Below are 18032 nucleotides of genomic sequence, written 5' to 3' on the forward strand. Positions count from 1 at the left end.
TCACTTTTGAATGTTGGTTGTGCTTTCACACTTGTGGCAGCATGAGACGGACTCTACAACCCACAGAAGTTGCTCAGGTAGTGCAGCTCATCCAGGATGGCACATCAATGCGAGAAGAATGTGGCAAGAAAGTTTGCTTTGTCTGTCAGTGTAGTGTCCAGAGACAGGCCAGTATACCAGGAGACATGGAGGGGGCCGTAGGAGGGCAACAACCCAGCCGCAGGACCGCTACCTCCCCCTTTGTGCAAGGAGGAACAGGAGGAGCACTGCCAGAGCCTTGCAAAATGACCTCCAGCAGGCCACAAATGTGCATGTGTCTGCACAAACGGTTAGAAACCGACTCCATGAGGATGGTATGAGGGCCCGACGTCCACAGATGGGGGTTGTGCTCACAGCCCAACACCGTGCAGGACGCTTCGCATTTGCTACAGAACACCAGGATTGGTAAAGTCGCCACTGGCGCCCTGTGCTCTTCACAGATGAAAGCAGGTTCACACTGAGCACATGTGACAGATGTGACAGAGTCTGGAGACGCCGTGGAGAGCGATCTGCTGCCTGCAACATCCTTCAGCATGACCGGTTTGGCAGTGGGTCAGTAATGGTGTGGGGTGGCATTTCTTTGGAGGGCCGCACAGCCCTCCATGTGCTCGCCAGAGGTAGCCTGACTGCCATTAGGTACCGAGATGAGATCCTCAGACCCCTTGTGAGACCATATGCTGGTGCGGTTGGCCCTGGGTTCTTCCTAGTGCAGGACAATGCCAGACACATGTGGCTGGAGTGTGTCAGCAGTTCCTGCAAGATGAAGGCATTGAAGCTATGGACTTGCCCGCCCGTTCCCCAGACTTGAATCCGATTGAGCACATCTGGGACATCATGTCTCGCTCCATCCACCAACGTCACGTTGCACCACAGACTGTCCAGGAGTTGGCGGATGCTTTAGTCCAGGTCTGGGAGGAGATCCCACAGGAGACCATCCGCAACCTCATCAGGAGCATGCCCAGGCGTTGTAGGGAGGTCATATAGGCACGTGGAGGCCACACACACTACTGAGCCTCATTTAGACTTGTTTTAAGGACATTACATCAAAGTTGGATCAGCCTGTAGTGTGTTTTTCCACTTTAATTTTGGGGGTGACTCCAAATCCAGGCCTCCATTGGTTAATAAATTTGATTTCCATTGATGATTTTTGTGTGATTTTGTTGTCAGCACATTCAACTTTGTACAGAACAAAGTATTCAATGAGAATATTTCATTCATTCAGATCTAGGATGTGTTACCTTTATTTACCTGTTAACATTTCAGTGTTCCCTTTATTTTTTTGTGCAGTGTAGATAATACTTGGCCAAAGCAGTCACTGTTGGGGATGAGAAGGATCGGCACGTTGGGATTAAAGTAAAGACCCCCATACACATTAGATAGCTGTTGGCTGAATGGCTTCCCCATACACATGAACGCTGAGACCTGCTGAGCGTGCCTGTGATTTTTGAGACAGCCCCTTCTAAACTCTTCTGGCCGTGGCTTATCTGTGCGCTGGTCATTGAAATTCAAAATCTGTCTTCACTGAATGCAAATTTTACAGACTTTACCCATGAACTCAGAATGAAGAATCAATTCAGGAGTAGAAAGAAGCAAATTTCTCTGATACTATCTCAAAATGTATTATACTGTAATACTTTTCTTCTGCTTGTTTACAGCTGGTTGGTTTGGAAACCAACCACTTTTGTTAGCTAGCAAACATTGCGCAGAGCTTGCAAGCTCTTTGCTATTGAGCTTGTAAACACTATTTTGAAGCTGGCCAATTGTTGATATCTCAAGAATGGCTGCAAATTTTAGTAAACAGTAAATTGCAAAAGTGCTTGTTTTTACAAGCTCTATCCAACCATATCCATCTAAGAAGATGGGCATAAGCCTGCAATGGATATTCCATAAGTAAATATGAGGAATCTGAAACGAAGTACAGGAAAGCTGGGAAGGAATTGTATAATCTAATTTCCCAGCATCTTGTGTGTGACTTAGCCAATCTTCCTCACATCGGAGGCGTATAAGCCGGTGTCCTCAGGTCACTGTGTGTAAAGTGAATGGTGCGTGATGCAATATGATCATTACTACGCCACGCCTGTACTATTGATGCTCATATCAGTATAGTAGTTGGTGAAGTCTCAACCTGCCGCTGATCACACAGCTCTAACTGTTGTTTTTTTTTAATGCTTTTCTTGGCAGTCATTCGGAATCATGCAGTGTAATCTTAAGGGTTCGGCAGCTTTCTGCTCCTATTTCAGAAATACCATCCACTGATGTTTGTTGGAATTAGGAACACTAAAACGGTTTAGGCTCCCCCAGTGAAGCTTCCTTTGTGCAGCGAAACCAACTGCAGCGTGTATGGCTCCCCAGGTGGCGACGACTGCTAGAGCAGGAGACTTTTCAGCTTGCCTCTATGTGAGTGCAGTAGCCATAGACGTCTTGTGGAGCCATGGATGCCTTGTATCTGCACCTGCTCATTAGAGGACTTGGCTGCTGCCATCTTGAATAGCTATGGCCTCATGGTTCTTTTAGGAGGATGGGCACACAGGAACTCTTAAAAGTGTGGGCTGAGGTTAGGCTTGAATCATTTTAGTGGTCCTTATGCCATCACGTGCCAGTATACAGCATTTCTTAAATTTGAGCAGAAAGTGGTAAACTCCTTTTAAGGTCTATGTCATGTGGACTTAGCTCTGGATCTATGGCTCATGAAGAAGGCTTTATATGGCCATGTGCATGAGCTCGAAAACTAAGGGTGGCATCGGATCCCATCCTGTGATATTAGGTGCCTGCAGCATTCTTTAAGACCGGATTTTATGATCTCCCAGGACGTGATATCCATCCCTTAGCCTTGAGTGTCCTACAGGCAGCCATAGACTCAGCCCATACCTGTTCTGCGCTGTATAATCCTAGATGTTCAACCTCAGTCACTTTTCACTGTGAACGATAAATTGTACCTGTGTGTGTATAAAACCTAATTTGTTCTTCCTTATTTTTTTTTTTTTTTTTTTTTTTTATTTTAACCACCTTTTTGAAAAAAAGTGAGCGGTGGCTTGTGACCCATCTAATGTCTGTATCTGTTTTCCGCAGCACTACCTGACATGCTTCAGTGGGACGGTCGCTGTCCCCTTCCTGCTTGCAGAAGCCATGTGCGTTGGCTTTGACCAATGGGCTACCAGTCAACTAATTGGGACCATTTTCTTCTGTGTAGGAATCACTACTTTGCTTCAGACAACGTTTGGGTGCAGGTAAGACGTGTACCTGTGATGATGTTTTTCGATTAGAAAACATTTAATGCGGGAAACTTCTGGAGGTGCCGATCCAGGGAAGATGAGTCGGTCTTCTCTGTTGGTCTCGACATTATGAATGGGCTAATCCTGTGCTGTATTTGGCTATCGCCATCAGTCCCCTTGATTAGGGATAGAGCAGTGGCCTCCACTCCGTCCTGTGGGAGAATTTCATAGCCCTGTTCTCAAGATCAGTGGGGATTCCAGCAGTTGGGGTCCCAGCTATCATCAATCTATCACCTGTCCTGTGTATTGGTGACCACTAAACTGGATATAGTCATGTCAACCTCTTGTGAGTAGTGGTCTATTCCCTCCTAATTACACCTCCAATGTACATCCCATCACTAACGACATGATACATACATGGGATGGCTCTGTGCTGCGATACCACTGCACCAGCATTAAGAATTGGCAAGTGCAGAAGGTTGATGGAAGTAGAATGCCTTTATTAAATCTATCATGTAGATTTACTATCCTGTGCTGGCATTTTTTTTACATCCAGGATAATCCCTTAAATGCTTGATTTACGTCAAAATGGTTTACGGCAGTGGTGATCATGGCCCATGTATTCACCATACCGCTATGGTGCCGGAAGAGAAACAATACGTGGGTCGTCTGCGCTGCTGATGGAGATTCGAAAGAATGGTCCAGGATGAAAAGTAGTTGATGCAGTTTTATTATCAATACGTTTCTAAGATTTCAGACTTCTTCTTCCGAATATAACCGCACAAGTAGTTATGTGTTTAATCCTGATGAAGAAGTCTGAAGACTTTGAAACACGTTGATAATAAAACTCCATCAAGTCTACTTTGTATCCTGGACCATTCTTTCGGATCTCCATCAGCAGCGCAGACGACCCACCTATTGTTTCTCTTCTGGCATTTCAATAGTTTTTTAACCCGTGGGACTGCAGGAGCTGACAGATTTTAAGCTGATCTCTGTTGTGTGATAGACAACTTTACCAGGTGAGCAATTTCTTTCACCTTATTGTCCTTTATTATCGGATAAGACCCTATTGAGATTTTTGCTCCTCGGCTTTTTCCTACGTATGGTACCATGCATCCATATAATTGTCACTACATCTGTAGATATTACGGCCGTGTGCATGACCGGTGTTTTCCCTTTTCTTCTATGGGGACTCTGCAGGTTACCCTTGTTCCAGGCAAGTGCATTTGCTTTCCTTGCTCCAGCCCGTGCCATCCTATCCCTTGAGAAGTGGAAATGTAATACTACAGGTAAATAACCAACTGAGCTAAGCCATGTGATGTTGAGACTCCCTGTCACATCCTATTGCTATCTTTTTGTTTTTTTGGACGGGCACCCGTCTAGGAGAGCAGAACTTTGGAAAGAACTGGCGTGAGACTCTCCTGGGATTATTTTCCTGGCTGGCAGCTCGTTAATCCATTACTCCCCAGGGAGCGGGGGCAACTTTTGTGAAGAGAAGAATGTATATAATCTGACACTGGAGCCTTTGGGTTTAACCCGATGCGGAAAGAAATTAAGCTGAAATTGTACTGAAAACCATAAAGTCAGGGAAAGAAATGTGCGAGAGCTGGAGGTCACGCTCTCAGGAATCGAACTTAGGAAGCCTTAGCTGATCGTGGAGGGTCTCTTTCTTCATGGTCAAAGTTACTGCAGAGAGTCAGTATAGTCACAGTGCTGTTGTGGTGTGGAAGCTTCTAGGCAGGTTACGGTCTACTTCTGAAGATACTGCCTAGCATTAAAGGGTTGTCCCGCCATGAAATATCAGATGTATAGATCATAAATGACCATGATTTTCCATTTTACATGCAGTTAAAAAATAAAATGGCAATGTTCACGTCCCCCTAATGAGTGCGGGTGGACATACATGCCCAGTCGCTCTACTCACATCCATTTCACTTCATAGTGATTCTCTATTTATAGCAGGAGCCAATAAAAATGGTCGTCTTCCTGACAGTCAGGAGAGGAATAAAGGCATAGCATTATAGCTGAGAATACTTGTTCTGCGGAATAAGCAAGAATGGACTATGTAGTTAGCTGCCAGAGGGGGAAGTAGACTGATTCTGTCAAGAAAAAATATAGCTCCACTCTGAAATGCTAAAAAGAATAAATTTAGAAAATGAACTGCATTACTGCTATAGAAAATAGGTAAACGCTACATTTTGTGCATATGGAATATTATTAAAATGGAACTGCAATATTGCTATAGAAAAATTACAGTAAAAGAAGGTAGTTGGTGTATAGATTGGCCAGGTGGCTTATCAGGTTTAGGGACCCAACAATAAGGTACATCTTGTCGATGGCTGTTCAGCTCGCATATATTGGACAGTGAGCCCAACAACCATCGACAAGGTGTACCTTATTGTTGGGTCCCTAAACCAGATAGCACATAGATTGGCAAAAGGCTTATCAGGTTTAGGGACCCAACAATAAGGTACACCTTGTCAATGCTTGTTGGGCTCACTGGCCAATATATGTGAGCTCAAGAGCCATCGACAAGGTGTACCTTATTGTTGGGTCCCTAAACCTGATAAGCCACCTGGCCAATCTATACGCCAACAACCTTCTTTTTACTGTCATTTTTTATTGCCAATATGGCAGTTCCATTTTTCCAATATTCCATATGCAAAAAATGTAACATTTACCTCTTTCCTATGGAAGTTATGCAGTTCACTTTCTAAATGTATTATTCTTAGCCTTTCAGAGTGCAGCTATGTTTTCTCATAGAATTATTGTCTTTGCTGGCACCTGTACACACTAGTTTGGATGTGCCGGTCAGTTTTTCTGTTTGATTCTGTCGAGAGCCCATCACTAGCAGCGCGGGGAAGAAAAAAATTTATTTTTGTTGATACTTTAATCACAGCAAATTACTATTAATAGCCTTTTAGAGCTTTTACTTAAAAAAAAAGACTATTGTGATGACCCCTATAATGATATATGTACTATGTCCACCATAGACACTAACAATTCCTCTGAAGACTCTTGTTTAGCCCAGACAGCTCCATGAAGCTGTGTGACATGCGACCTTGCCATTTGCTGTGGCTTGCATCTATTATGAGCGTTCCTACTATGCATTGCTTTCTGATATCAGGAAAACAAGAGAATTCTGTACTTAACGCCAATAAAATATGCAATTACACCACGGTACACAGGGAGAAAGGCAAAGTATTCATAAAGACACTCAACTTTGTATGGGGACTAAAACTATGGAATATTATCAAATATTCAAGAGCAGGGGCTGTAATGTAAATATTCATCTTAACTTTTTCTTTTAACAAAGTAATACAAACTTCTGTGTTATCTTCTTAATAGATCTTTATAGCACTCATGCATTTATCTTTTAATGATCACTAGAACAAAGGAGTAGAAGTGATGAGCCGAGGGTTGCTCTACTCCGGGAATGAAGACAAGCTCAAAGGCGCCTTGTATTGAGCTTGTTTCAGTCTTGGAGAAGATCTCTATAACTTGTATAACACCGATGTCCGCCTGCAATAAAGATATATCAAGAAATTAATTGCAAGATCCTAAACCAATAAAGCGTTGGAATAATAAGGTAGAGCTTCGTTTCAAGGTTCATGATTGATATGGTTAGCGGCTCACCTGAGGAGGTATATTCGCTAAGTAGTAGATCAAGGGGAGCAGCAGGGATTAGGGCAATAAAGTGGAACTGGGGTTGTCAGCCGGCAGATGGACCAGTGGAGCTGGATATGCTGGATGGCACGTGGCTTAGTGGAGCTTGTAGTGCCAGCAGAGCAGTGTGCGGATAGCTCCACGGATCAGCGGAGGAGAGTAGGCAAGCATGTACTTTGGAGCAGTAGAGTTGAGTCTATGGACAACACCTAGAATCTGCAGAGATTAATAGATGGGCAGGTCACCTTGATGCAGCAGACTTGAGAGTGCAAATGGCACTCATAAAGCTAGATGTGTAGTTAGCACTCAGGAGCAGCAGAGTTGGATAAACAATCGCGCACCTTGTAGGACATCACATTGATGGTGCTACTGCCAATCGTTAAGCTCACCGTCTCTGCCAATATGGACTGCACAAACCACTGAACTCCTTGAATAGCTCAAGTGCAGTTTGTAACCGCTGCAGCTAATCAGAGACCGGGGCAGCTGTGGAGACACTGTTCTGGACTTGGACGGGTAATTAAAGTGTGGTTTGTTTGCCTTCCGACTCCGTTCATTGTAAAAAAAACAAAAAAAAACAACGTTTTATGATTGGGGAGAAGCCCTTAACAAGCGGTGAGAAAAAAATTGATACTGACCAGAACTTCTAGTTCAGCTCAGACAAAATATGAGCGCTGCAGCCCCTGACTGGCTGCTGCAGCCCCTGACTGGCTGCTGCAGCCCCTGACTGGCTGCTGCAGCCCCTGACTGGCTGCTGCAGCCCCTGACTGGCTGCTGCAGCCCCTGACTGGCTGCTGCAGCCCCTGACTGGCTGCTGCAGCCCCTGACTGGCTGCTGCAGCCCCTGACTGGCTGCTGCAGCCCCTGACTGGCTGCTGCAGCCCCTGACTGGCTGCTGCAGCCCCTGACTGGCTGCTGCTGCTCTCATGTGAAGTTCCTGCCAGATGTCTATCCCAGCAGGACGGAGGGAAGCACAGCGCTGCCTACAGATGAGTTGTCTGTATGAAACTTTTTTTTTTTTTCTTCTCTCCTAGGGCCCATTAGAAGGGTCAGTAGTGGGCAACCCCTTTTAAAGTGGATTTGTCGGCTGATTTTATGGTAGTCTGTACATCATTAAATAGATCTGGACCCGATGTGTACTTAGAAATCCAGGTCAGAATTGCTATACAAACCATATACTTAGTGGAGTGAGCATTTTATGAGTCTAGCTATGGTGAGAGCTCATGAGTCCAAGTGTATTGTCTCCACCCACCCAGCCTGACTGACAGCTGCAGCTTGTACTGAGCAGTGAGATATCTCCGCAGCAGCAGGGAGGAGGGACACTGAGGAGCTGTCAATTCTACGACATTAGTGAAGATGACCAGCCTCAAGCCTAAAAGTGTGTATATATGTATTTTAATACAATTTTTGAAAGCTCCTCTTTAGTGACCATACAAGTGACTATGGACTGGCCTTGGTAGCAGTAATGTTGTAGTACGGCTTGGGGTAGGTAAGAGAATGGACAATTATGGCCTGAGATGAAGTCCTATCCCTTGTAATCTTCCATATCCTTTCTGGATCAAAGATAAAGGGGAAATATTTGCTTTATGGAAAAAGGTCAAAGATCAGATTAGTTGTAATGAGCCATCCCTGGGAATCTCTTGAATGGAAATTTCCAGCCGGCAGGGTGTTACGTATTTGGATTTGTGGCCACGATGATGATCGTGAGTAAAGTTGTTTTTTGTGTTCTCCTTTCTGTGACTGTATCCTATTAAATAGCTCTTACTTTGTAGAATGAGCACGCTTGTAGCTGTATGTAGATTGTCCTGAGCTCTAATTCTATTCTCTAATTATAGATTTTGATTAGAGAAGATGTCCCCAGTGTCTGACAGTTACTACCATTACTAATTCTTCACCCATGGTAGTATATATTAGTGTAATATTCTTTAACTCGCTGCCGACCTCACAGGTCGGACGTCTTTGACCTTTTGAAATAAAGGAAAATGTTAACAGTGTTTGGATTTTGCAATCTCCTTGCTTTTGAGGGCTGTATGGTAACATAGGACAAGATTATATAGTTCAGGTCGCCCCCTGTTGGTGCTGAAGACACATGACGAGTTGTTCTTTGTTCTTCAGGATTTAGCAAATTTTCATGACATGTAAATGTTCCAACAGGATTTATCTACAGGATTTTAAAGGGATTTATCCTCGAAATACATCTATCCTCTAGGTGTTATATGTATGATCGCTGTGGGGATCTGATCACAGGAACGGGAGTCCCAATGTCCCTTGTGTAAATGGAGTGGTAGGACCTATACGTGACCACGGGCCCCATCGATCCCAGTCCAATAGAAGTTAATGGAGCAGTGGTTATGTATGCACAAAGCTGTATTTATAGCCGGGACTTTGGGATCCACTTTCTACATGTATCACCTATGTTTAATATGATGGTGTGTGTATATATGTACAGTGGGTGCGGAAAGTATTCAGACCTCTTTAAATTTTTCACTCTTTGTTTCATTGCAGCCATTTGGTAAATTCTAAAAAGTTAATTTTTTTTCTCATTAAAGTACACTCTGCACCCCATCTTGACTGAAAGAAAACAGAAATGTAGAAATTTTTGCAAATTTATAAAAAAAAAACAAAACTGAAATATCACATGGTCATAAGTATTCAGACCCTTTACTCAGACACTCCTATTTAAGTCACATGTTGTCCATTTCCTTGTGATCCTCCTTGAGATGGTTCTACTCCTTCATTGCAGTCCAGCTGTGCTTAATTAAACTGATAGGACTTGATTTGGAAAGGAACACACCTGTCTATATAAGACCTCACAGCTCACAGTGCATGTCAGACCAAATGAGAATCATGAGCTCAAAGGAACTGCCCAAGGAGCTCAGAGACAGAATTGTGGCAAGGCACAGATCTCTTTTTTTCAGTCAAGATGGGGTGCAGAGTGTACTTTAATGAGAAAAAAAATGAACTTTTTAGAATTTACCAAATGGCTGCAATGAAACAAAGAGTGAAAAATTTAAAGGGGTCTGAATACTTTCCGTACCCACTGTATCTATAAACTTACAAGTGAGTGCCGGTCTTGCATATATACACACATGCACAATGTGTATATATCTCGTATGTATGTATATAGATAATATATATCTATATCTCATGCATATGCAGTGGTGTGAAAAAGCGTTTGTCCCTTTCCTAACACAAGTAAATAAAAAATGGCAGTTTTTAAATGAAGGTCTTTATTAAGGGAAAAAGAAATCCAAACCTACAGGGCCCTGTGTGAAAAAATGATTCCCCCTAAACCTAACTGGTTGGGCCACCCTTACCAGAAACAACTGCAATCAAGCGTTGGTGATAACTGGCAATCAGTCTTTTACAACGCTCTGGAGGAATTTTGGCCACTTATCTTTGCAAAATTGTTGTAATTCAGCCACATTGGAGGGTTTCCGAGCATGAACTGCCTATGTAAGGTCATGCCACAGCATCTCAATCAGATTAAGGCCAGGATTTTGACTAGGCCACTCCAAAGTCTGAATTATGTTTTTCTTAAGCCATTCAGAGGTGGACTTGCCTGTGTGGTTTAGATCATTGTCCTGCTGTATAAGCCAAGTGCGCTTCAGCTTCAGGTCACAAACAGATGGCCGGACATTCTCCTTCAGGATTTTTTGGTAGACAGCAGAATTCATGGTTCCATGTACCACAGCAAGTCTTCCAGGTCCTGAAGTAGAATAACAGCCCCAGACTACACTATCACCACCATATTTTACTGTTTGTATGATCCTTTTCTGAAATGCTGTTACTTCTACATCAGCAGTAACATACATAGTAACATAGTATTTTTAAGGTTGAAGGAAGACTAAGTCCATCTAGTTCAACCCATAGCCTAACATGTTGATCCAGAAGAAGGCAAAAAAAAACCCATGTGGCAAACACCAAGCTCCACATTGGGGAAAAAAATTCCTTCCTGACTCCATACGACAATCAGACTAGCTCCCTGGATCAACGCCCTATCAAGGAATCTAGTGTATATAACCTGTAATATTATACTTTTCAAGAAAGGCATCCAGGCCCTTAAGTTTTAGTAGTGAATCACTCATTACAACATCATGCGGCAGAGAGTTCCATAGTCTCACTGCTCTTACAGTAAAGAATCCCCGTCTGTGATTATGATTAAACCTTCTTTCCTCCAGACGTAGAAGATGCCCCCTTGTCCCCGTCTCAGGCCTCAGAGTAAAATGATCAGTAGAAAGGTCTTTGTACTGTCCCCTCATATATTTGTACATAGTAATAAGATCACCTCTAAGCCTTCTTTTTTCCGCAGTAAATAACCCCAAGTGTAATAACCTGTCTTGGTATTGCCGACCCCCCAGTCCTCTAATAACCTTGGTCGCTCTTCTCTGCACCCGCTCTAGTTCAGCTATGTCTTTCTTATACACCGGAGACCAGAACTGTACACAGTATTCTAAGTGTGGTCGCACTAATGACTTGTATAGAGGTAAAATTATGTTCTCCTCATGAGCATCTATGGACATACACTACAAAAAGTTCAACTTTTGTCTCGTCAGTCCACAGAGTATTTTCCCAAAAGTCTTGGCAAGCATCAAGATGTTTTCTGGCAAAATTAAGACGAGCCTTTATGTTCTTTTTGCTCAGCACTGTTTTTCATCTTGGAACTCTGACATGCTGACATTTTTGCCCAGTCTCTTTCTTATGATGGTGTCATGAACACTGACATTAACAGAGGCAAGTGAGGCCTGCAGTTCTTTGGCTGTTGTGGGGTCTTTTGTGACCTCTTGGATGAGTCGCCATTGCGCTCTTGGGGTAATTTTGATTGGCCGGCTACTCCTGGGAAGGTTCACCACTGTTCCATGTTTTCACCATTTGTGGATAATGGCTCCCACTGTGTATACATACAAAACAGAAAAACCTGACCAGCACCTCCTAATGTGAACTGGTGCCAGCTGCTGTAACTATAAAATATATCAAAAGAATGCAGCAGCACTCCATATGGCCAAGATACATCTTAACAATGAAAATATTACATCTAAACTGTTTTGCTCAGCAACAAGTACTTTCAAAAAACGAAGGTTTTTAGCACAAGAATTGGCCAATTCATGTGTGCCCATCAACCACAGCAAGGTAACCTCCCCCTGATGGGTAACTACTCTGCCTCACATGCCACTTTTGGGCTACAAGCCTACAACTAAACAGACAAACATGTCGTCTTCTGGGCTAAAAACACCTACATTTAAAGGGCAAGCAGAGCTGTTTATACAACACCTGCTGGATAATGGGAGGAGTGCAGAATCAGGCAAGAGGCAGTTACACCCCCACAAAAGTGGCATGTACGGCAGAGTAGTTACCCATCAGGGGGAGGTTACCTTGCCGTGGTTGATGGGCACATATGAATTGGCCAATTTTTTGCGATAAAAACCTTCATTTTTTGTAAGTACTTGTTGCTGAGCAAAAGTTTAGATCTAATATTTTATTAGCATTATATAGCATTTATTCACCTTTTTTAACAATCTGTTTCAGACAAAAAAAAGTAATGTGTACAATTTTTATAATGATCCTTTAAGCTTATCTAGTGTGTTTTTTTTTTTTTTGATCACGTTAAAGGCAGTATGTCAAGGGCAAAATGCTGTTATAAAGTAAGCACATCTCCGTGTAGAGCAGCTTGACCTAAGAATCATCGTACTTTTTGTTCCAAGATCTCAGTATGTGCTAGACTTCAAGAAAACCTTCTCTTAAAGGAAATCTGCCATCATTTTTTTTTTTTTTTTACACAATCTGAGAGCAGCATGATCTAGAGGCATAGAAACTGATTCCAGTGATATATCGCTTACTGGGCTGCTTGTTGCAGTTTTGATAAAAATCCCGGTTTTATCTGCTGCAGATCTTGCAGTTCTCTGAATGCTGAGCTCTGAATAACCCCGCCCACACTACTGATTGGCAACTTTCTGCATGCTCTGTTCATAGGCAGAAAACTGCCTATCAGTGGTGGGGGCTAATAAAACTGAGATTTTTATCAAAACTGCAGCAAGTACAGTACCCCAGTAAGTGACACATCTCTGCCCCTACATTATGCTACTCTCCGATAAGGTGGCAAAAACCCGGTGACAGATTCCCTTTAACACATTGAGGTGCTTGGTGCGCTTGTGTCAGCGCGGTCTTTGCCCCTGTATGGGTGCGAGTGCAGTCCTTTCTCCCGGAGTTGGCCTCTTCCTTGTGTTGTGCATGGGCGGACACAGGCGATGTGCGCAGCATTTCATTCGAGACCGCGTTGGCCTAAGTGAAGCCAGTGGTGTCAATCATGGAGAGGGGGGCAGAGCGGTGCCCCGCTGCACTTTACACCGAATCTGGTGGATTCTTTAAAGGTTTTCCTGAATTCTAGCTAGCCTACAAATTGGGCAACATAATATACAATTTATCTTCCAGCAAGCTGCCCTAAATGGAGGTGTACTTACTTAATAATGTCATTTTGCCCTGACAAGACCCCCTGTAAGGCCATGACTGTTAGGCTACGTGTTTATTGGCAAGTATTGGCACAGCGGCATTATATACAGTAGGAAGACCCCAATTTTGTAGGACTTTTCTGTATGGCTGTTATTATTTTAGGATGGTGACATTATGTGTAACATTAACCCTTGTAATTCCCGATATTCAGGCATAAGCAGATGTGCTGACGGCTGTCAGGCCTATGAGATTTTGATTGACTCTCTTTGCTTCCTGTAGATATAACTTTTTCTAATGGAACGGAGACGTTTGACACTGGACACATATGGCAGCCGAGGATACGTGAGGTAACGCGCATCATCTAGTAGTAGGGGAGGCACCTTGCTGTTGATGCCCATACTGGCCTTATTTGTATTTTTTGTTTTGGCTATTTTTCCAGACCCCCCTCTTGATACACGTGCATGCTCCGCTCTGGCCAAGGGTCCTTTTTTTTTCTAAATAGAGAGAGGTATCTTCCCTTAAAAGAAGAGTATCTGGTATCTATAAATCCAAAAGCCCAACCCTGCTTTGCCATTTTGGGGCTGGTACATACACTACCAGATTCAGTGCCCCTGTATATATACATCAATGACTGGCCAGTCCCACCGAAACGTACAGGTTCAGCATTATTCTGATGTGTGCAGCCATATTGCCTATGAATTAGGTAGGTTCTCGGGGTATAACCTTGGTGTAACCATTTCACTTGGTCCCATTCTTCTGTAGATACAAGGGGCCATAATCATGTCGTCGCTCATAGAAGTGGTAATCGGCTTCCTTGGTCTTCCTGGAGCCTTGCTGAGATATATAGGACCGCTGACCATAACTCCTACTGTCTCTCTGATCGGCCTTTCTGGATTCCAGGCTGCCGGGGAGAGAGCGGGCAAACACTGGGGCATTGCTATGCTGTAAGTGCACTGAATCTGTGTATCTAATGTGTGATGCCGTACTAGTACAGAAAACTTTGTGTCCTTTATAGGACTTGGTAACTTTTTTTCTTTGCTTGTTATAATGGCTTCCAGTTAGTTTCCTAATTCTCCCATGAGATGACGCTTAGTGACGGATTCTCAATGACCTTATTCTTTAGCCAGTGTAAGACCGGGCAACACAGCGATTAGAAAAGGCAAACTGTGTTAAAAAGTATTCTCACATCTTTAAATTGGTAAGACTGCAAAGTGCTTGTAGAAAGGAGCAAGATGGCGCTTTTTTTAGTTTCTTTTATCAAAAAAAGTGGATTTTTAATGTTCTCGATTTCCTGCTCATTGTCCAGATTACCCGGCTCCTCCCTAGTGGTGGCCGATCTCCTGGATGGAGCTCAGTGCTTGCAAGCTTTTTGCTAAATAGCTTTGGTTTCTTGCCCTTCGTCATCTCATATCTACAGATAGAACAACAGATTTAATAAAAACAGACACCTACAGTACAGACCAAAAGTTTGGACACACCTTCTCATTTAAAGATTTTTCTGCATTTTCATGACTGAAAATTGTACATTCACACTGAAGGTATCAAAACTATGAATTAACACATGTGGAATTATATACTTAACAAAAAAGTGTGAAACAACTGAAAATATGTCTTATATTCTAGGCTCTTCAAAGTAGCCACCTTTTGCTTTGATGACTGCTTTGTACACTCTTGGCATTCTCTTGATGAGCTTCAAGAGGTAGTCACCGGAAATGGTTTTCACTTCACAGATGTGCCCTGTCAGGTTTAATAAGTGGGATTTCTTGCCTTATAAATGGGGTTGGGACCATCAGTTGTGTTGTGCAGAAGTCTGGTGGATACACAGCTGATAGTCCTACTGAATAGACTGTTAGAATTTGTATTATGGCAAGAAAAAAGCAGCTAAGTAAAGAAAAACGAGTGGCCATCATTACTTTAAGAAATGGTGCGAAAAATTGGGCAAACTTTGAAAGTGTCCCCAAGTGCAGTTGCAAAAACCATCAAGCGCTACAAAGAAACTGGCTCACATGAGGACCACCCCAGGAAAGGAAGACCAAGAGTCACCTCTGCTTCTGAGGATAAGTTTATCCGAGTCACCGGCCTCAGAAATCGCAGGTTAACAGCAGCTCAGATTAGAGACCAGGTCAATGCCACACAGAGTTCTAGCAGCAGACACATCTCTACAACAACTGTTAAGAGGAGACTTTGTGCAGCAGGCCTTCATGGTAAAATAGCTGCTAGGAAACCACTGCTAAGGACAGGCAACAAGCAGAAGAGACTTGTTTGGGCTAAAGAACACAAGGAATGGACATTAGACCAGTGGAAATCTGTGCTTTGGTCTGTTGAGTCCAAATTTGAGATCTTTGGTTCCAACCACCGCGTCTTTGTACGACGCAAAAAAGGTGAACGGATGGACTCTACATGCCTGGTTCCCACCGTGAAGCATGGAGGAGGAGGTGTGATGGTGTGGGGGTGCTTTGCTGGTGACACTGTTGGGGATTTATTCAAAATTGAAAGCATACTGAACCAGCATGGCTACCACAGCATCTTGCAGTGGCATGCTATTCCATCCGGTTTGCATTTAGTTGGACCATCATTTATTTTTCAACAGGACAATGACTCCAAACACACCTCCAGGCTGTGTAAGGGCTATTTGACCAAGCAGGAGAGTGATGGGGTGCTACACCAGATGACCTGGCCTCCACAGTCACCAGACCTGAACCCAATCGAGGTGGTTTGGGGTGAGCTGGACCGCAGAGTGAAGGCAAAAGGGCCATCAAGTGCTAAGCATCTCTGGGAACTCCTTCAAGATTGTTGGAGGACCATTTCCGGTGACTACCTCTTGAAGCTCATCAAGAGAATGCCAAGACTGTGCAAAGCAGTCATCAAAGCAAAAGGTGGCTACTTTGAAGAACCTAGAATATAAGACATATTTTCAGTTATTTCACACTTTTTTGTTAAGTATATAATTCCACATGTGTTAATTCATAGTTTTGATGCCTTCAGTGTGAATGTACAATTTTCATAGTCATGAAAATACAGAAAAATCTTTAAATGAGAAGGTGTGTCCAAACTTTTGGTCTGTACTGTATCTCAGAAGTGAAGTCTGCAGTCAGTGTGTGACTGTAGGATGGTAAGTCATGACAGTGTGTGATCCATTCACTGTCATGATTCCCTATGGAGAGGGGGGGGGCGCTCACGTGACCTCATGTATGTGATTTACACACTTGCGGCCATGAGACAACTAGACTCCGGCATTTCTCCCAGTTCTCTCCTCTTGAGAGAAGCCGGGTGAGTCTAACTGCAAGTATGGAAATCACATATATACTTTGTGACTGCCCACACAATGAAAACGAGTCACAGCAGAGTGCATTGCAGACTGTCACAGTTCAGCAGTATGCAGTCACACAGAAGGACTGCAGACTAGTGATGAGCGAGCGTGCTCATTTAACCCTTTCACCGAGCATGCTTGGGTGCTTACCGAGTATCTTTGGTGTGCTTGTATATTATGTTCGAGTCCCTGCGTTTGCATGATTTATGACTGTTAGTCAGCCTCAACACATGCGAGGATTCCCTAACAAACAAGCAATCTCTGCATGTGTTGAGGCTGTCTTACAGCTGTAAATCATGCAGACGCAGGGACTTGGACATAATATACGAGCACGCCGAAGATACTAGGTGAGCACCCGAGCGTGCTTGGTGAAAGGGTTAATCGAGCACGCTTGCTCATCACATTGCAGACCTTTCATCTGAGACTGGAAAATCTGTCAGCAGGTTTTTGCTATGTAATCTGAGGGCAGCATGATGTAGGGGCTGAGACACTGCTTTCAGGGATGTGTCACTTGTTAGGCTGTATGCTGCTGTTTCCATACAATGAATGTTTCATCACCAGGAGATTATCACTGCCCAGATTAGCTCCCCCATGCCAAGTGGTCTGACTATGCCCCTTCCTGTGATAAGAAGCTTACGGTCTATAGACCATGTACATAGAGAGCCCGGTGGGGGCGGAGGCAGCTTTTTGAGCTCTGCTACAACTAAAAACTAAGTGATACCTCTCTGGAATCGGTGTCTCTTTCCCTACATCATTCTGCTCTCAGATGAGGTAGCAAAAACCTGCTGTTAGATCCCTTCCCTTGTCAGGTTTCATGACTCTTATGGGTCAGACATTGATTTACAGATTAGCTGCCTGTAGGTGGTGCTGTAGAGTAATTTTTTTTTTTATTTCCTAAGGGTAATTTACATACATTTTTCCCATGGAGCATTGCCTGGAACACTCCAAACCTCAATTGTACCCACCTAATGAATTCCAGTATGGTCACCTCCATCCCCAGAGACTCTGCTCTGTGTTTGCAGTGTGGTTGGCAATTTATACAAGATAGTTGCAAGCAAGAGTTCAATAAGCATTATATCTGCGGGTGGTAACGTGAGGCGCACTGCAATAATCCTAATGTGTACAGTGAGGCCGTTAAATACACATTATAATCTTATGTCTTAATGTCATTTTTTTTTTTTTTTCCTTTTGGGTTCACCAGCATAACGTTCTCTGTTTATACAGCAAGTTCTGTGATGACGCTGATCCTTGTGCTGGAGAATATGGAAAGTGATTAATATTGAGCTATTAATACCGTAGATAAATGGCCACGACCGCCCTTCTGTGCCGTTTATTGACTTACAGGGCACAGTAGGTGCTGAG

General features: G+C 43.4%; 1 protein-coding gene across 2 annotated transcripts in view; it reads left to right on the forward strand.

Moving 5' to 3' along the window:
- The window catches only part of SLC23A2 (solute carrier family 23 member 2), a 122825-nt gene that overhangs the window by 84696 nt on the left and 20097 nt on the right, over nt 1-18032 (forward strand). For both annotated transcript variants that reach the window (XM_073653653.1, XM_073653651.1), the window contains exons 5-8: nt 3109-3266; nt 4452-4540; nt 13640-13707; nt 14123-14304. In XM_073653653.1, the coding sequence (XP_073509754.1) occupies nt 3109-3266; nt 4452-4540; nt 13640-13707; nt 14123-14304 (497 nt within the window). The remainder of the gene's footprint in view (nt 1-3108; nt 3267-4451; nt 4541-13639; nt 13708-14122; nt 14305-18032) is intronic.

Source organism: Phyllobates terribilis, unplaced genomic scaffold (assembly GCF_046119375.1).
Source record: "Phyllobates terribilis strain yellow unplaced genomic scaffold, ASM4611937v1 Scaffold_11__3_contigs__length_659146591, whole genome shotgun sequence".
NCBI classification, from domain to species: domain Eukaryota; kingdom Metazoa; phylum Chordata; class Amphibia; order Anura; family Dendrobatidae; genus Phyllobates; species Phyllobates terribilis.